Raw genomic sequence first — 21,265 nt, forward strand, 5'->3', positions numbered from 1 at the left:
AATTTTTTTACGGTAGTCGCCAATTTTATTTCAGTCTCGGGTTATAAATATTTGACAATGCAATAGTACCTGAAATGGAATCTTTGTTTATATTATGACTGATGGTCGAACAATTTTCTCAAAAATGGGGCTTAGAAAAGTAAGTTTGATTTTTGTTTTCATTCTTACTTCATGTTGTTTTATTTATTAAACATTGTCACAAAAATATTGACTTCATGTAAAAAATTAAGGGTCAAATGACTCTTCTGAGAGATTTAGGGGGTTTCGGCAACGGTAATAAACAATTAAGAATAGTGATGGATATTATGGTCCTATATTTGCTACCATACAGAAATCAAGATTTTTCGGGCAACTATACACTTGGGCATATACTGAAAAAATATCCAGAAGTGGGAATGATGTTTTTACAAGATTGGTATATTGGTCAATATTAGGAATTTGAATTTATATGAAAAAATTATTCAGTAATAAAATCGTCTAGTCAAAAGTATACCCCAAAGTGCACTTCTGAAAATCGTATATTAAAAATAACTTTTTTTCGAATTTTTTATTGTTTTATTTGATCAGTTTAAATTACTTTGAAAAATTTAATGTTAATAAAGAGGTTATCAATCATTCAATGAAATCAATACTTTTTCTCACATTAATCTTAATATAATACGTCGCAACGTTCATTCATAGAATTATGACATGAATATTTTCACATTTATCCGAAATGTCAAATTACTATAATCTGATAATAAATTAATGGTTCTTCACTAGGGGTCATAGGTTATTCTAGAAAAAAGATAACACATTTTCACAATATGAGTGAATTTTAGTAATTACGTCTACAATTAATATTCCAAACTACTATCCGTTATGGTATTTTTTAAAATTGTAAATGTTTTACATTCGTTCATTGATAATTTGTGATATATGATCTGGCAACGCTCCTGAACAACCCCCTACATGCCGTTAGACCAACGGGCAACCATGGCGGTGTATCGATCACAAAATTTTTAATAAAATACACCACTGTGTATATTTTTAGATGAATGATTGGTAATATTCTGTCTATAAAAATATTTTTTACTTCCAAGTATTTACTTCAATCGGGAACACTTGATTGACTTATTCAAAGTACAAGTGAAATTATTATTATGTTTTACATCACTGAGTTGAAAACCGGATATGCTCGTAAATAATATTGAAAGAACAATAAGACTGAAACTATTACGAAAGTTTATATTTTTAATTATTATAAAACCTTTTTAGATTCTTCACTGTTTCGTCGTCGTAACATATGGTATTGTATCAATTTCTTCAGTTAATTACAGAGGTAAGAAATATAGTTTTATAGACGATATCGAAATATAACCAATGTGCTGCTATGTCCAAATAAAAACATATTTCAGTCAATTTCATGAACTAGCACTAAACTTTTTAATTATCTTTTTAATTAATTTAATTATCTTTAATTTGGTCCTGATTCGGTATAACATGAGAATGACCTTCATGATATTTGATAAAAAGAATATAAAAGTGGGAATTGTTCATACATATGGAAGGCTGGAATATACTACTACTTTTTAATCAAAACTAGCTATTAAATGCATGTACAAAACAAATTAAGTTTCCGAATGATATTAAACGTTCCAATTAACATTAAAACAACGATTCATCGCGTCTGAAGAGATTCATTATTAGATTCATCTATTAAGTAAATGAGTTATCAGAAGGTCTTAATTTTTACATATATTTCGACATATAGTCCAACCCATTAATAACCATTTCACGGTAAGCTGCAAAAATCATTATACGTCTGTAATTGGAATCTTCTAAACTTGATCAACAATTTTCAAATATTCACGACTTTATCAAGTTTCGCAACTGTGTAACTAGACCTCCTGAGAACTAAGAATATATATATGTATATGTTACATGCAACTCACTATTCAAAGATAATTATTATATTTGTAATTGCGTTGATACACACGCCATTTAGAAACAGGTAAAGAATTATATGTCGTCATAAATTTTTGCGCCTTCGAAGTTTGTGTCTGAATGGTGAATTATTCAACATAATCTTCAGCTTACCACTTTACTGAGTGAATTTTGATGTGATTTTCAAATGTACATTTTATGTAACAATTTCTGGCGTCTGTTTCACGAAAAAATTATCGAAGTTATGAAAAATTTAGGTGACTATAAAGCTCGTACACACAGCACTTTGAATTTTCATCTTTTCCCATACATCTCTCATTTGCGTATTTGTAAACAATTCCAATAAAGGTTGATTAAGACAAAAATTGACAGTTGGTCAATTTTATATGTATATATATGCCATACGCTTTGCTGTCTAAAAAGTGACGATGGTGAGCAATGCATCCGTAAAATGAAAAAGTATACCTATATTGAAGTTGGTCAGAAATTGTTGCCAAAATTTCGTTAACATTTCGAGTTAGCGGCTAAAAATTGTGTGCTTTAGTGAAATTTCAATTTTGAAAAGCATCGGCAAAAAAGTGCATATGTTGCTAAATCTTATGCAAAAATTTTAGAATTTCGGTTCTGTGATACGGGCATACATAGGTTTAAAACGGCTCTTAAACCAGCTTAAATGCACACTGATCGTATTTTTATATGCGATATCTAAGATCCAATAAATAAATCCCTTCTTTCTTTTCAAAATTTTTACAGCATCAAGATGTCCACCAACTTATTACAGACTTCACGATAGATTGTGCTATAAAATCAGCTCAAATCCCGTATTTTGGACAGCAGCAAATCGTGCCTGTACACGAGACAAGGGCTCCCTTATGACTATGAAATCTGCAGTCGATGTTGATAACCTCCGACAAATTATGAGCCGTTCGCAACAAGTGACAGGATCGGCATTTATAGGTAGTTTGATTCTGAGATATTCTTTTATAAATACTATTTCATGTTTTGTGCCATAGAACTAGTAAATATTGTTATTTGCATCCACCGGCATTGTCATAGATAAATTGTGCTTTTAGGTATATATGTTGAAAACGCACATGAATATCTCGTGAGAAACCAGCACTGGTCCAGGTACTTTTACTGGTAATATTCTCCAATTGAGAGCCGAGTCCTAATACATCCTATTTAAAAATCATTAACACGATAATTAAGCCTTGTTTCGATTGGTCCTCTTGCATTTCACGTAATGTCGCTGGGACAAAAATAGCACCAACGTTAGTGACATTAAAAGGTCATCAATTACAAAACTTGGAACTGTGTCTAACTATGTCATATCAATATAATATTCCGCAAAGCTGATTGAATTTATATTGTAATATCGGATAACATTCTTACATCCATCAAAGTCATATATATTACAAATGTGGAACATGGCATTTCAAATAAATTATTTGATTTAAACATCGGTAATTTTCAAGACCAACGGCCTTTTTCTCTAAATTGGTTTTTCAATAGCAACGAAATATAGAAAAATTTCATTTAAATTCGTCGTTCAATTTTGTCCAACCGATGCCGTTTACTGTCAACTTTATTGTATCAAAAACCGGTAGATCGACAAGCGTTAAGTAAAACGAACTTATCCGAGAAAAAACGCTTATTTATGACTAAACCACTTTTAGACCATTACAATACCAGTCATCATGAGTCTCGTCTTGAAACGGCAATTTCCCTGTTCCCGCGCTATCTAATCTGAAAGCATTGTTTGTTTTTTTACTATTATTTTCATGCAATACCAGCGCTATTTGTAAACTTAATGGTAAACTTTGGGAAAGGTTTGTCAAAGTAAATAATCCACAAAGTTTTGGCACCTTCGCATTGCGTCATTCCGTGCATGTCAAATTTATTTAATTTAAGTTCGGAAATTTTGACTTTTAAAATATTGTATAAATAAAGACAATAGAGAGGTTAAAAGTTGAATCAATTCTAAGTGAATGAAATTTTTTGTTGTCCTGGAATCCTGTTGCCCTTTTATCAGTAAATTCGAAGAATTGTCACTATTGTGACATAGATTATTAAAATTCCACAAAATTACTTGTATTTTACTGTAATGACATGCAACCTAATGTTAAAATAAATAATGAATTGACTTCTGATTTAAGCATCGAAATTTGTGAATACAAAATTCATTAACAAGCTACAATCTTGAATTATGATAGTCTAAAATAGCAATTATTTATTTCAGAAGCAATAAATGTAAATTTAAGAAAAGATGAGGAAAAAGCCATACCTATGCTGGCTTATTTCTCCGAATTTCGTTGCCAAGTAATTATGGTTTATATACAAACTATATTTCCCTAGTAGTGGACAGTGAGTGGATGAAATTTCATGAGACTTATCAATATGCTTGATGCCGGTTTGTTTCCATGAATTTCTTTTTGAACCATTTCACATATTTTAAATGTCTAACAAGCGTAAGCGTGAAAATACGTATGATTTTCATTTCGAAGGCACCTTTGAATATCATCAAAAGTTGTTGAATGTTAAGCTTGAAGTTTGAACATAATGACGCATATATACCAGTTCATCAAAGGTCGCAATTTATACTTATTAAGATTTTATCGCAAGCAAATTTTGTCCAGCTTGACTCGGAACGTAAACATACATTGACAGTTTACTTTGAGCGTGACACTCTTTTCGTAAAAAATTTACTTCAAAAATACTTTATTGATGACAAATTGTTATAAAGCGACTCAATTAGCCTGTAACTTGTTTTTTTTTGCTATTTTTGCAATATTTTCCATCGAATTCCAAGTGGTTTGATCACTATCACTCATATAAAACAACTGGATTTTATGTTTTTTTTCGCAGTATTTGATTTTGTTTCTCAAACGTGATGCATAGATTATTATTATTATCGATATTCATGATGTCACGCTTCTTCAATTCATTCACTTATGTTTATATTCACGTTTTGTAATCATAAAATAATTGAAGCAGAAGTATAATTCTATTTCAACACAGCCAATTATGGGCCATTCATAGAGAGCGTTTGGAGTGTGCATTTTCTGTGACTCGAAATAGCTTATAAAGCTTTAGACTTGGATGAACTGTTGAGGATAAGCGATATTATCAGAAGTTCTACGTAATTTGTAGATTCAATTTAGTTACAACTCATCTTCGTTCACAAATCTGCCTTGGTTTGTGGCGGGCAACCGTTTGTAATTAGTTGGTCATATCATTTGGAAATTCTCGAATTGCTTATCATAACAAAAAATTTTCAACGATATGAAAAAAATTAACCAGGCATAGTCTCAAGCAATCAGCAAAACAATGATTTTATATTATCATTCTTGAAGATGGCAAATAAAAACGACTCTTTCGTCGAAAATTGTCAAGAAATTTTAGCTATTGATTTCGAATCTGATACCCAGCTTTCATTACTGTAACAAAAATGGGCGATTATTACAGCTGCGTATAATAATAATTTTGAAAATAGCATGTGCATAAATTAATATGATCTAACGCTTTCAGAACATAATTTTAAAATTTTGGTCGACGATTATTTGGAATTTTTTTAAGAAAATTTAGCATTATATTATCATTTCAATATTTAGTTCACGCAAAAATTACCTCAGAAATTCTGCATAATTTTGTGATAATGGATTCATATTCATTGGAAGCATTGCCACCTTGTACATAAGACATACATTTCGCCTTTATCAAGAACTATCTTAGTGAAGGATTTGAATAACTATTGATCAGGAAATAATATTCAATAAAAAAAACTTATTTTTAGGAATGTAAATTAACTTTACTTCCGGCTTATTGCAATTTTTAAATGAAAATTTGATATATATGTTGTGTATTAGCGTTATAAAATAATACTATGATTTTCAAACGCAGTCAAAGTTAATTTATATGTGTCACTGACCCAGTACAAGCGTGTATGACGAATGGTTAATCACCATTGACGCTCGCGTCGAAAAGTTTTGAGTGCATAATAATGACAGCAAAAAAATAAAAGGGTATTTCTTAGCCAATCGCTCACTGTGAGATTTTTCACTGTTACAAATATACAATATTAGAACGAAAAGATCAATACAGATAATAATTAAGTCAATTAATATGACGAAATTCAACGTTCAGTATATCTTCTTCAACTTGGTTCAATTTAAATTAACTTTCCTAATACTTGAATTGTCGCTTGAGTTATTGTAACCCTCTGTATAAACCTATGTGTATTTTTGTAATTTTCAGGTATTATTGACAGAGGTGATGGCGCAGGCTACGCCAACTTAGATGAAACCAATATTCCAAATCCTTTTTGGGAAGATCATACTTCCCCTATTCCACAACAACTTGGGGATCCGAGATGTGGGTATATCGAATTTCCTGGCAATGGAGAATGGAAATCTGGCGCTTGTGGCGCAAGGAGAAAATACATATGTTCCTATGTGCCAAGTATGTAATGTACTTATTTCAAGTATAGGCATCCTAAAAAATAGAAGCAGGAAAATTCTCTTGATGAAAAGAAAGACAGCCTTGATAGTAAAACTTATGTTTTTGTTTCAGTGGATATTCAACAGCGAACCGCCGCCAAAAAGCAAATAAGATGTCACGTGTGCCATGGAGAATCTTCAAATCAACGATGTAATGCCCGAGGAACAGTTTTATGTCCACCAAATGCGGTAAGAAGTGACAAACGAAAGGATATTTTTAGAAAACATTTGATATAAAGTGGATATTTTTATATATGTTTTCTAAACTTTCAAGCGTTATTGTAAAACAGGGTTCTTGCCAAAACGAGGTACGAGTTGTCAATGGAAAGAAAACAATTACTAAACGATGTAAACAGACGAGAGCGTGCATGAATAATTTTCTTCAAAATTCAAAAGCGATGTGGCTCGAGGCTCAATGTAAACCCGGAAAGGGAAAGGGAAGCAGTGTGTGTAGATGTTGCTGCGAAGGAAACGGATGCAACGCTGAAGAACTGCCTTGTCTAGCAAGTAAGCATTTTAGGGTCAAAAAAGTTACAAAAGGAATATATGGTTTAGTGCATGAAAGACTGATTAGATCAAACAGTTTTTTTTTTCTGTTGTCTTCCATTTCGTCCATAATGACCTTGACTTACTTTGTTCGCACCGGTTCTATAGAACCGTCTCGCGGAATTTTATGAGTTAAGCGAACCGGTTGGCATTAATGGTTACTGTCAATGTTCTGCTTGTAACGCAACCGGCTGAAGAATATGACTTTTGTGAAGGAACCGGCTGACAAAAAATTTGAATCCCACCACTGGATATATTCGTGATTATGCAATGACCTATTGATAAACTATTTTTGCAGAGGGGTGTGATCCTATACGAGTTCCAAAAGATGGACGTATAAAATGTACAGATCAGTATATGGTTGGATCCCTGTGTACGTTTTCTTGTGATTTCGGATTTAGCATTCAAGGAAGTAAAGCAACTCGATGTACAGGAGAAACAGGATGGACATCACCCGTACCTGAATGCATACGTAAGTTTTGGTTGTCTTCGGGATTTTTTACTTTGCGTATTTTAATTATTAATTGGGAAATTAAAGCAACAGCTGAGGCATCTAGTGACATTGGGTTTCTTTGACCCAACTTTTCACGTCGTCCGGTTGATGTACTAGATTGCATATATATATATATATATATGTTGTCTACTGATTACCTCAAAGTTTTTGATCAAAGTTTGTTCAATTCTGCTCACCTTGTATGTCAGTGTTGATATGGTGGATTTAGTGCACCGTATCATGTCATATCTGCTACCAACTAACTAAATCTGTATCTTCTATCTAAATATGTATCTGTATCTGCATATTCTAGTTTCTTTGTAGTAGCCTATAATCTTTCAATTTCGAAATCAGTTCTTGTTGCCTGACGTTTAACCAACTTACTTAAAACTATACATTTGATGAATGACAAGTTCAATCAAATTTTTAATTTCTTGGAAACACTTGAGCACAATCAGTTAGATGCCAAACTGCAATTACTCTTTTTATTAAGGTACGCAGTGTGCACCAATCATGACAGCACCCAAAAATGGGAGCGTTGCATGCACTAACATTAATTTTGGTGCATCGACGTGCAGATTTAAATGCGACTACGGATATTATCTCCGAGGACTTTCTCTAACAACTTGTCTTGGAACTTCTCGATGGAGCGTTGAACGTCCAACCTGCCATTGTGAGTAAACATTTGAAGAATAGAATGGTGAATTTTTTCAGCTGCTAAATGACAAAAATATTGATTGTATATATAAGAAAATAATCCATTCGTATTTTACCATTCGCTTTTGAAAATCATTTAGAATGTCCCTTGCTTTTAGTGATAACGTGCGATAGACCCCTAAAACAGCCAGAGAATGGACGAATTGTCAATCGAAGCCCGGGAATATTTGGTGAAATAACAACATTTGAATGTGTCGAAAAATATTTCATGGTTGGAAATCCAGGGATTCGATGCACGGATAGAAATTTAGATGGAATCGGCGAATGGACAAATAAAGAACCAACATGCAGACGTAAGTGCATAGATTCTCAGATAATATATACCATTGCAATTTAAAAACTTGGCAACTTGTTTATGTCGAAAAACTATCGATTGAATTGATTGAGAAAAGAACGATCTATGTTGTCATGCAATGATTTTGAAAACTAATTAGCTCTGGTTTTACTGTTGTCTTATGAAGATCAATATATTTTGTTTTTACGTAGTTCGGTTTTCAAAACACGCACCGTAATAAATGATGATGAATTGGCCCGTGACGTCATTTCATAAAAATAAATTTGATAGGTTTCATGTTTGACAATTAAGAAAAATGTGCAAACAGCATGCGATTAAAATAAACGTGGCGAGTTGAGGTTGTTTTCGATATACACTGTCAAAAGTTCTGAAAAAGTTCGGTACTCGGCACTAGGACCGATGTAATTCAGTGATGTGAGTTGATTTGAAATTTTGATTGAGAGCATTTGAATGATCAGATAACAGGTTTCTGTGTAGGTCGCATAGGCTATTTTTGTACTGCGTTTAGTCATTTGACCTTCGCGTCCTTTACTTTGATCATTGCTCTCTTGCTTGTATTCAATCTTTTCCGGGCTTGGCTTTCTCACCAAATATTTCACAGAGAAAGCGCTAATCGAACTGTGTTGAAAAGTGGTTTACCTGTACCAACGTCGTGTCCCTGTAATGAAGCATTGCTCTCTCATTATTCATAATCTATACGCGTGGCGTAAAATAAAGAGATTTGGTTTAAATATTGGAAATTGGCAGTTCTTTGATATTTACAGCTAATAAAGTCTTTTATTTTATCTAGTTATACAATGCTCGGCTTTAAAAAAGCCGCTAAACGGGAGAGTAAATACAACGACTCAAAACAACGAAGTTGGAACGCTGGCAACATTTAATTGCAATGAGGGGTACTTTCTAGTGGGCAACCCTACTTTAATTTGTGAAGGTCCTACCAAGATTGGTTTTGGTAAATGGAGCGGAAAAGAGCCTAAATGTGCAGGTTTGTATAAATCATTTTGTCTTTGTACGTGTTTACTGAGTTTGAATGGGTATAGTTTATTGATCTTCATCGACTCACAGGAGAAAATGTAGACCCTAGGTCAAACGCTTGGATTTCATTGTACTTCAATTGTATATTTATTGGATTTACTTGTGTACTTCTGATCTGAGGAATGAATATGTTTAAGATTTCGCATTCACATGTTTTTATAGACATCTTTTTTTTCTCGTTTAAATATGCAATTTGAAAAAAAAAAATAATGTGGCGTTTCATAACAAAATATCCAGTACTTCAGTTTTCAGAAAAAAATCTTTTGTGTGAACAATGTTCTTGATGTTATCTTGTTTTTCATCCAGTTATCAAATGCCCAAAAGTGACTGCACCTATCAACGGAGAAGAAATTCAGTCAACAACATCGACACCACGGTATGGAACTGTGATCACCTTCACTTGTAAATTTGGATATTTTCGAAATGGGGCTGAAACGTCCATCTGCGTTGATCAAAATGGAGATGGGAAAGGAGAATGGACGAATAAAGTACCTACATGTAAACGTACGTGAACTAGAACGAACACCTAGATAAAGGTCGCGTCGACCGTTGATTGATTGAGTGACGCGTCATCAGTCGCCGCGACCGTACCTAGGTGTCGCTATATAGGTAACCCCGTACACTTGCAAACATTTGTTGTCGCATTGGCATTTGTACAACAGATTAACCAAGTCAAATCATGTTTTGATTCATCGTTTTAATTTTAAAGCAATTGTACATTTGAAAAAAAGTTGTGCATTTATTTCAACACGATAGCTATTTTTCTTAGAGATCGTTTGCCTGCCAAATTTGAAGCCACCAACCAACGGTCGATTTGTCCGGAACGGTGGTTCAGCTTTATCAACGACATCCGAGTTCGCCTGCGATCGGGGATATTTCCTCTTAGGAACTTCGAGAATTACTTGTCAGGATGAAAACAACGACGGCGCTGGAGAATGGAGCCAAAGTTTGCCAACATGCAGACGTGAGATAATTTTTATTTATGCTGCAGAAAATCTGGCGCTTTATTTCTATTGTAATATATTATTTTTTCAGTTAAAATACGTTTTGTTGATTTAAAATTTTGAAGCCCAGATCTTGGGTATGACAAAGATATTTGATCACATACTTTAATATTACCTAATATCACATACGTTAACGTTACCTAACCAATAAATACATCCGAAACCAGTTTCAATGAAGTATGATTTTTTTAAATTATTTTTTTAATATGGCCATTTTCATCTCTATCGTTTTCAAAAAAAAATTATAACATCTGGAATTTTTTCTAGAAATTAAGTGTGAGCCGTTTTTCGGTGTTCCAAGTAATGGTGGAATGATTTGCTCAAAGGAGAATGATTTTGGAACAAATTGTCAGTTTTCGTGTGATACCGGATTCTTTTTGTCTGGATCTACATCATCATCATGTGTTGATGACAACGGAGATGGTGTGGGCGAATGGAGAAATCCAGTACCCACTTGTGAACGTAAGTATTAGCATACCAACATTTTAATTACACTGTTGCCTATGCCTACTATGGTGTTCTAATCAAATGTTCTCTCTACTAAGTCTATACTTGAATATTCGCACCTCAAACTTTTCTATACAAATACCAGATGAAAAAAAGATGATCAAGTTGTTTATTGCTGATGATTTGATTTATGCAACAAGTCTCGCGCCCCTTTACCGTATATCATGTTTAAAAGTACTACTAAACTTCTGTTCAATTTTAGCAATCGTATGCTCTTGGCCACTGAGTCCTTCGGCACATGGAAGTGTTTCGTGCTCGGAGGAAAATTTGCACGGATCGGAGTGTGAATTTAAATGTGAAGAGGGTTATTGGCTGAAAGACTCTGATCTTCTTGTATGCGAAGGAGACGGCAGCAGAAAAGATGGAAAATGGTCAAGAAATCCTCCAATCTGTTTTGGTAGGTATTACTATTAGCAATTATATTGCCTGGTTTAAAGAACAGTACAGATGGAATTTATAAACAAACTCATATTTTGTTAAGAAATTAACTGTGACAGACCACTCATGCCACCGGAATTCGGATCAGTATCTTGTGACAACAGACAAAAGTTTGGATCAGCATGCACATTCTCTTGTGAGACAGGTTACCATCTTGTTGGCGACTCTAAATCTGTTTGTCGTGACGTCGATAATAACGGGAAAGGTGAATGGAGTGGAGACAACCCATCTTGTAAAGGTATTTTAACTATTTGAAGAGTTATTTAAAGTTAATTATTATATTCGTTAGCTTTCGTGTTGTACAGCATTCTAATTCAAAGGTGTTATCATTAAACAGAATCCAGTTGTCGCCCGTCATTTAATGAAATCAAGTTTGGAAAAGTTACCTGTAGTAATGAGAATGGATATGGAAGTTTATGCCAATTCCAGTGCAATCCGGGATACAAGTTGAGCGGAGAGGAAACTGTTTCATGCGGCGAACCAAGAACTGAATTACGAGCTACATGGAGCAGCGTTAAACCAAAATGTGAAGGTGAGAAACGCTTCTTAAATGAAACGTTGAATTACTCAAAACTTAAGCCTCACCGTTTGTTTGTGAGTAAACAAACAACTGTTCAGGATGCTTGATTATATTATGGATATAACGTAGACATCATAAATCATAGCACTAAGCAACATGCAGTACAGCGAGAGAGAGAAAGAGCGCAACAGTGACATCAAGCAACATAAATAAAGTATTACTAATGACGTCATAAATATCATCTTACACCTACTACACATAGCATTAACAACAAATTTATATTACTATATTTCATAAAGTACGTCGATGTTCCGAACCGAAAAATCCAGTCGGTGGAAAAGTGATCTGTAGCGATGACTCAGTGCTGGGAAGCGTATGTACGTTCTCATGTGATGCTGACAGATATCTCAATGGAAAAGGTAGAAAGACATGCATAACTGAAGATTCCAACCCCGGGTCTGATGTAATTTGGAATGACCCAGATCCTATTTGTCAGAGTAAGTTGATTGTTTTCATAAAACAACATACTGACACTATAGTTAAACTCTATTTATATCTGCATTTGAGGCTCACCAATAACTTGATATATTTTTGAAAATATTTAATTTTGCACAAACGTTGAAAACGATTTTTGATCTACATTATAACGTAACATGTAATTAAGCAAAAATGGAGTTATATAAAATAGTATTTTCAAATTCTATGTATTTCAAACTGTTGTTGTGACTTAGTGATCACCTGCAAAGAACTGGAGTCAACTTCCGACCTTCTCACTATTAAATGCACCAACTCCCAACTTTCCCTCGGTACCGTCTGTGCATTTGATTGCAAGGAAGGATATTCATTAGTCGGCAAAGGAGTAACTCAATGTGCAGAACCGACTTCCCGAGATGTAGGAACTTGGACAAATTCTCTGCCAACTTGTCAACGTAAGAGCATTTTTCGACAGCAAAATATTACAGAAATTAGAATTGTAATACTGAATACATTTGCTAATATATTTTGTTTTTTCAGGAATAAAATGCCAGCCAGAAAGTTTAAGTCCGTTGAACGGAACTGTGGAATGTACCGATGGAAACTTCTACGGTAGCGTATGTACTTATCAATGTGGTTACGGTTATATTTTGATTGGAGAAAGTACTAGAAAATGTCTAGAAGATTCAGCCTGGGACAATTTAGAACCGGAATGCGCGAGTAAGTAGAAAATTTCTTAAGTTTTAAAATATATGGATTAATTAGTATTTAAGAAGCTATGTTTAATTTTGCTAAATAAATAAATATATATATCTATATTAAGATCGTGCGATGCTTATTTAATCACAAAATGAAGGCATTAGGTTTATATATATATATCACATTTAAATATATTATTAATGATAACATGCATTTATTTAGCATTGACCTGTGACCCCCGCATTGAACCGCCTGAGAATGGAATATCAACTTGTTCCAATGAGAATTACATTGATAGCGTTTGTCAATCATTCTGCAACTTGGGTTACAATATGGATGGAGAAATTAATAGTCGATGTGTTATAAAAGACGATGGAACCTTGAAATTTACAAATCCGTCTCCGACCTGCACACGTACGTCATTTTTCCCCACAGCAGATTTTTCATATTGCATGCCCTTGTGACTGTGGTTGCACCATATTAGTATTGAACAAAATGCCAGTAACTAATCATCTGACTACAATAGAAAGGCAATAATAGAAGAAAACATGCGTAATTACGCTTACAGATTGCGTTTCAACGTCAACTGACATTCTAAAATGTACCCAACTGAGGCAACTCATAGAATCGCGAGTCTCGCGCCAATCGGCTCGTAATGGACCATAACTACCATCACCAACGGCATATGTAGTTCCAACAAATCTTGGCCTTCCAGTCGTTGTCTATTCCTTTGCTTTAAGATAGATATACTTTATTTCTCAACGAGGGCGCGCGACCTTGAATTGTCTGACCTAAGTTTCATAACTTCTGACGGCGCCCTAAGAACAAGAACAGATACATAAAATAAAAATAAAAAAATAAATAAAAATAAAACGGCGCTCCAGAAGTGTGTGTACCAATATGGAGGTAACTAATTTTGTTCAGAATTGGAATAAAATTATGGCTTAACCCTAACCTGGTACACACACTACGGGAGTACCCTTCTAACTACCAGCATTGTCTGTCTGTTCATTCAATAATAGTGAAACCTTCGTTACAGCAATCTATTGTGATGACATTGCCGGCCCAATAGAAGGCGGAAATATACTATGTGGGATCGGACAAGGAAACGTTGAGGGTAACAGATACGATACAACTTGTTTCTTATCATGCAGTAATGGGTGGAGAGCTATTGGGTCAACTCGAACAACTTGCCTTGGATTTGGAGAATGGGAAGGCGGTATTGGAAGATGCGAAAGTAAGTCAGATCTAACTTTAACGTAACCACGCAGCGATGCTGAAACTTTCAACATCTCGATGATCTTAATTCACATACTTGTTAATTAATATTTGTTTATTTATAATTCAGAAATAATCTGCCAACCTCCACTTGGAAAACCACCTAGGGGAGACGTTGCTTGTAACAGACGAGAAAACATACCAGGAACTGCTTGTACTTTCAAATGTAATCCGGGATTACAACTGGACAGGAATGGAGTAATAACCTGTCAAGATAATGGCCAATGGAGTAGTGAACCTCCTGCTTGCGTATCTCCATGAATAGCTTCATTTCTAATCTTTTTTATTTATAATCTGAATTGTATCTGTTCAACATCGTTGATAAGTTCGCCAAGCAAATCTTTTAGTGTCAACTCAAGAAGGCAGATGCTATTCACTGTGCTCAGTGTGTCTGCTTTACAAATATATTGTGTTTTTGTTCTTCATAAACCTTCGTAAATTTTAAAAATACTTCAAAAATATTTCATAGATAAAAAATTGTTGCACATAAACCATCTCCAATAAAAATTATTTTACAGTGATGTTTCATGGTGTTGTTATACGATATTGTTCCATCCCTAAATTTGCTGTGAGTCAGAACCTACTGAGGTAACGTTATTGTCAACGAAGTTAGGAGTCGTCAGTATTTGGTAGTTTTTAGTAAAACTGTCTTTCATTGAATTTGATTGAATTTTCAATCGCTTAGTGAAGCACTATACAACAGGTGAGAACGATGCACTGACAAATTTACACTTTATGCGCCATTACCACAGTAACAATTTTCAAGATAAACTTTTTCCACTTGTTGAGTTTTTAAAAATTATCACTTCTGAGAAGTAAGAAGCACTTTTTTTTTATATTTCACCTCTCACATTCCTACGTCGGAAACCGAAAATTTGACTGATCTATCCGATTTCGGTATGAAATCACTATATAATAAGAACCATACACTGAATTTTGGTTACATCTACTAAATGTAAAAGCTTAACGGAATGTGGCCGTATGTGTCGTCCACACGGTGCGCTGAATTGTTCGCCAATATTTTTAGTCCAAACGCGACATCACGATGTTAGTCTATGACCAGACAATCAACTCCAATTTATCCTTGTTTCGTACATGCGAAATAAACAAGCCAAATTCACAAGCCTACAATACGCAACTATAAACATGAGAAAGTTGCATCGCGTCATTAAAAACTCGTCCTACACTTGGTCGACACAAAATGATTGTTGACAACTCAGATGGAGACAAAAATAGATTACGGATAACAACAGAAGATATTTTTTAATGTTTCCAAGGTCAACTAGTCAACCAATGAATTAAATATATTTTATGAAGCTGCTAACCAGTGGTTTTCAACATGGTACAAAAATATCCTGTGACCCATTAACTTTCACACGCAAGGGAACAACTACGAAAAAAAAACAAGAAATTCTTTTTGCAGAGATAGGCACTTCCACTTTAAATAATTAGAATGAAAATTACCATTAAGTAGCGAAAAACAGCATAATCATTTAATTGTAAATAGACCAAATTTTATTATTAAATCCAACAGAATTGTAGCCCATCTGGAAATGTTTCCGTGACCCTGCAGTGGGCCATGGCCCACTGGTTGATAACCGGTGTACTAAGTTCTTGGATTGCGCTTGCTACCGCTTACCACACTTGCTACCGCATATGAAAATATTAAAGTTTGTAATAATACTTTCATAAGGTTTACTTGCAAACAACAAAAATAACCAGAAAAACGTTATATTTTGCAAAGTAAAAAACTTTGACTCAACACTGATAGTTTAACATACACTATTATGAAAGCAAACAAGAAAATATTTGTATCAACAACACGTATAAAACAAAATTTGAAAAACATTTGTATTATCAAAATTCGCATTTGATCGCAAGGTTATAAACTCTTTATTCTATTACAATTCTTAGTTCTCGTCTGGAAACGTTCTTGCATCTTTGTTTATTCTTGTATAAGATGGTTCGACGGTTTTACTTTGGTCTTCGTATATATACAATTCTATAACACTGGGCACTGACTGCGATCTGAAAACAAAACGATTTAAATATATTAACTGACATTCGATAGAGTGTGGAATTCAATGTGCGGGTATTCTAGCGAATGTGGATTGTAACTATATTTCAACACTCGGACGAAAACCGGAAACACACGTCATCAAAATTAGTCGATAAGAAGAACGCTATGCACAAGTAATCTAAGGCTTGAAGCTGTCGCGATAAATCATAATCGTGGAAATAGCTAGAATGGCATATTTCATTGAATTCAACATACTAATAAAAAGTGGTTAAATAACATTGAAGTCCATAGTTACAATCCACATTCGCTACAGTATATATGTATATTAACAAGGTTGTATCAGATTGTAATGGAATAAAAAGCTCCGAATATTCCATTCGAAAATTAAAAGTGATGATAAAAGTGTTGCTATCAAATAACTAAACGATTATTTTATGTGGAAATTCACATTTCAATACGATATCTCTTACGTTACCTTCATTAACGAACTTTTACAACAGTTTTCATACCTCTTTCTACGATTTTTTTCTTCCTCTACAAATTTTTCAACTTCGCCCTCTTCATCCCTACGTCTGTCTTCTTCTCTTTTGGAAGCACATCGAGTTCCTTCTGATCCGTAACAAGTGCATTCCATACCAATTCCTTCAAACATGTAGGGCCATCTTTCACATTTTCCGCGAATTGGGCAAGTTGTCATTCCTTTAAAATTACAAACAAGAGAGCAATGCTAAAATATAATAATATATTTGTCCGTATTATGGACACAATAATCAAATGACCAAAATAGCAACCGCAAAGTAAGCCAATGTTAAAAAGCAGTAGCTTACCGAATGTTATAAAGATTTGTACCGAATGTCATAAGATAATGTGCCCATTAATCAGAAATAAAACATTTGGGTTGCAAAGTCAGGTCTCAACGAAATCGAACTTCTAACCTTCTCCCGTCTCTAAGTACTAGAATTTGACAACAAATTGACATTGCAAAGGCTACAAAACAAACCAATATAACAAATTTTGAAACTCGCGTTCTTACTTCTAGCAAAAATTAATAAATCACTAACCCAAAGGGCATGCCGAGCAAGATTGCGAATCATCTTCTTCGCAAGGTATTTTAGTTGGTTCTACTTCATACTCCTCTTCCATAAAATTGATTGGAACAGTTTTAACTAAAAAAAATGTAGCATATATGTATATATAATACAAACGATATTTATCAGCAAGGCATTTTCACCATTATGCAAACTAGTTATTTTGTTGAAAGTTACTCGTGTTGTCGTGTGACATTTATGTTTTTATCCCCGTGCATTCGAGTTTGTGTTGGCGAGGAGGTACAATAATTATCGGCTGATAATAGTATAGTTTATCATGCATATCAGCAAAAATTCGTCTGCTTTTAAAGCGTTCAGTAACGTGGACTCGCGGAAGCTATGTAGTATCAAAAGAAACTTTTCAAGTTCATAGGCGATCAAATTATCTGCACAAATTTGAAATAACTAATACGCATGTAACTTACTACATTTGCATTGATGTCTTCCAACTCTTTCCCCAAAACATGTACACTCACATGATGAATCCGTTGTTGTTCGTTCCCAGGTTTCACCAATGGCATACATCATACCAGTCTAAAGAGTATTGCTGGGTATAGTTTGAATTAACGCATAAAAGCTAATGAAGGATTTACGAATGATATATCTCGCAACCAGGGAAACAAAAACTTGATAAATTAGCGCATTGTTTCGTCTTCTGTTCCACTAATAGTAATTCGGGGTGTGTGATATAGCGCTGAAATATAATATCTATGAAATAATGCAAAATTGGGTTCAAAACATGGGAATTTTCGTGTTTTTCAATTTTTGAATGGCGATTTCAGACAACATGCCTTCAGCCAACAAAAATGATGGCCCGAAGGCGTTTATACTTTTGTTTTGGTATAACGTTGTATGCGTCATAGTAGTCTGGTACAAAACTGAAAAAATATATATATATTCTTATTCTACGCTTTACCGAAATGCAATTTTTCTTCGCCCGCCGCATTCAATAGAATATCATAGCGATAAACAATGTAAACCTCAGAATTCCTAAGTCTAAAAAATACGGAAAACAATGTCTAAAATCCTATTGTTTGTAAATTTAAACATTTTTGACTTGCGAATCATTGTTACAATTGGAAAACCAAAAATAGTATGTAATATTGGGTATAATGGACGTTTTCCAGGCCCTACAACCCTGAAAAAATCTTCCCTATATATACTTTCTCATTGCGAAAAATTTTCAAAGCTGATTTGGAATTTTTTTGGAAAGTTAGCGCTTACAAACTGGCACACATGTTCAAAACTATCGTTTTTATTCAAAACAATAAACCACGTGCCGGTTATAGGTACTGATAGCTAATTTTAGGCGAGTCTTTCGCAGTTTTTACGTTATCAATTTATTATTATTGTAACTGAACTAAAAGCCCTTGAAAGACATAACGACAATTAAGTTATTTGATTCACAACTATTTTTAAAAACACAACTAAAAACTGACGGACAACACGGAGAACTACCGAAAAGAGGCAATGTTTACAACCACGCTTGAATATCTGTCTGAGCGAAAGAAGAGTCTGAGCGGCGGCATAAAATCCAATTGTTACGTCATTGTTAACTTATTTCTGATTTGTAATTATTACGGAAATAAACAAGGAATTTGATGCTCGGGATGGTCCCAATCGTCATTCGAATGTCCACCCCAATAGGGCAAAAATTACACTTGTTCAGATGGTTTATCATCCAGACGGCTAAGCTTCTTGTTTCAATTAAACCAGATTTAAAATAAAACTTTACCTCTTTATCTTGACACTTCTCTCCATCGGGACATATATAAGACCTAGCACAACATTCGTCTGAAACGGGTTCGCATCCAGGTGGATAACTCATTGGAGGACATCTGTAGCAAAAGTAAATAGTAAAACAGATATAAGCAAAATGGCTATTACGTATTTATGAGCAAACAATATGCCTCATAATAGGACTCGATCATTTATACAGTTCAGAAATATGAATTATGGGATGAGAGAAATATTAAAAAACCGCTGCCTATACCCTGTTATACACATTGACGTACCTGTGAACACATGCCCCTGTAGGAATCCAGAGATTTTTAATTTTTCGAATTACACATGTGCATTCAAATTTACATGGCGATCCTTTGAATGTGTGGCCGAACGTTTCCCCTTCTTCGTAGTAGGTTGAATTCACGTAGCATTTTTCTGCATCGATTTAACAAATATAATTGAGAATATAAGGATGATTGATGGCAAAATACAATTGAATGTTATCTCACGCTCTGTTCAAACTAGACTCTCAGTGATCTCCAAAACGATGTAAAAAATTGATCCAAAGTGCAATCGACATATCAAAATAACTGTAACTGTTATTGCGGATAACTGGCTTTTCAGAAGTATGATTATTAATAATTCAAACGTAGCTTTGTTAAAGTAGGAAATTTCGCATAAAGAATAACCAAAAATGTTATATAAATATATATATTATGATTCGTAATCTTTAAATAACTAACTTTAATATAAAATTCATGCTTACTTTGAGCGTCCGATAGCTTCATACAGCACGTTGACAACCAGGTTGAAGAAAAAGTCAATAACAAAATTGTAAACGGAAACATATTCACGCAGCGATTTATAAGATAAATATTTGAAAAACTACAAAGTAGATTAAATTTTGTGTTCTATAGCAATAGAAAACTTTCTGATAATTATTGAAATGATATTCGTTATTTGAATTATTAGGCTACTATTCACAATCTGATAAGTGACTAACTGCTGTTACCAATCTTATAAAAAGTACACCATTTTCAGTGTGCTATGTCATCAATCTTTTGTTTTTAAAAACAATGCTTTCATTCTGATGTGAAATATTTATTGTACTGCTCGAGGTCACGAAGTATTTTGATCGTTAGTTCCACCACGATCATGTGCGATATTATCATAGATTCTGAAAAAACGCTTCCTGCCAATCATACATCATCAAACAACAAGTATACGTCATAAGACAAAGATTTCTGAACATGATAATAAAGCGTCGGGATTTTGAAGTAGTTAAATACGGGAAGAAAAATCACTTTATCTGAAATTTTTCTGTTGAATCGGTCGTTTAAATTAATTGCTCAGTTTAATCATTCCCATTCCCTCAGCGTAAATAGTATAACACGTTTTAATATATATATATATGATAGTTCTATATTTGCCGTTTGAATTTTTTCGAATATATATATCAGTTTTATTTAATCAACTATATTGGTATATGTATATATATATATAACAGTTTATTGAAGTCAAAAAAATCGCTGACTAATAGCATTCATTATAGAAATATCGCTTCCCTTACCTTGTCTAGAAGAAACAATTCCGCAAGCAATCCCAACTCGAATGCTTGTGCCTTTCAGTTTTGTACTTTTTATGGCAGTCCGATATCCAAAAACATATATCATTGCTCTTATTATCAATCATTGCCAATATTTAAAAATATATATATATCATGCATCAACGCGACAATGATTTTAGCAATGCGTGAAGTATAAACATACTGCTTTCGCTGACGGGTTTAATGAGAAGTCGTGAAATTTATTTTCCTAGATAGCTTACGAAGCGATAAATTAACCTTCTGTTTAAGTCACTTAAATTGACTGTCAAGTAAATCCTTAAATTAGAAATCGTGGAGAAGTCAAATTTTGTTAGCTAAGCAATTAAACTTTATTGAACTTCATTACTGATCATCGATTCATAATCAGCTGTTGAAGCTTACCAAATTGAAAACGGCAT

The 21,265-nt window shown here is 33.8% G+C and overlaps 2 protein-coding genes across 2 annotated transcripts; one reads left to right on the forward strand and one right to left on the reverse strand.

Moving 5' to 3' along the window:
• On the forward strand, positions 1-14,943 carry LOC120326283 (complement receptor type 2-like). The gene is made up of 22 exons (XM_039392546.2): positions 1-139; positions 1,258-1,321; positions 2,680-2,883; positions 6,181-6,384; positions 6,496-6,611; positions 6,713-6,929; positions 7,267-7,440; positions 7,955-8,134; positions 8,277-8,471; positions 9,264-9,458; positions 9,815-10,012; positions 10,278-10,472; positions 10,780-10,974; positions 11,222-11,416; positions 11,501-11,695; positions 11,795-11,989; positions 12,277-12,474; positions 12,709-12,906; positions 12,992-13,171; positions 13,373-13,564; positions 14,190-14,387; positions 14,499-14,943. Exons 1-22 carry the CDS (start codon positions 95-97, stop codon positions 14,687-14,689), a joined length of 3,924 nt encoding a protein of 1,307 aa, XP_039248480.2. The 5' UTR covers positions 1-94; the 3' UTR covers positions 14,690-14,943.
• A 1,202-nt stretch (positions 14,944-16,145) lies between these two features.
• LOC120326264 (uncharacterized) lies at positions 16,146-20,615 on the reverse strand. Its single transcript, XM_039392524.2, has 7 exons — positions 20,028-20,615; positions 19,552-19,696; positions 19,272-19,374; positions 17,962-18,070; positions 17,510-17,614; positions 16,958-17,147; positions 16,146-16,456 (listed from the first exon to the last, which is right to left on the reverse strand). The coding sequence occupies exons 1-7, from the start codon at positions 20,107-20,109 to the stop codon at positions 16,339-16,341; spliced, it is 852 nt and encodes a 283-aa protein (XP_039248458.2). The 5' UTR covers positions 20,110-20,615; the 3' UTR covers positions 16,146-16,338.
• Positions 20,616-21,265: the final 650 nt, after the last annotated feature.

This window comes from Styela clava, chromosome 4, assembly GCF_964204865.1.
Source record: "Styela clava chromosome 4, kaStyClav1.hap1.2, whole genome shotgun sequence".
In the NCBI taxonomy this organism is placed as follows: domain Eukaryota; kingdom Metazoa; phylum Chordata; class Ascidiacea; order Stolidobranchia; family Styelidae; genus Styela; species Styela clava.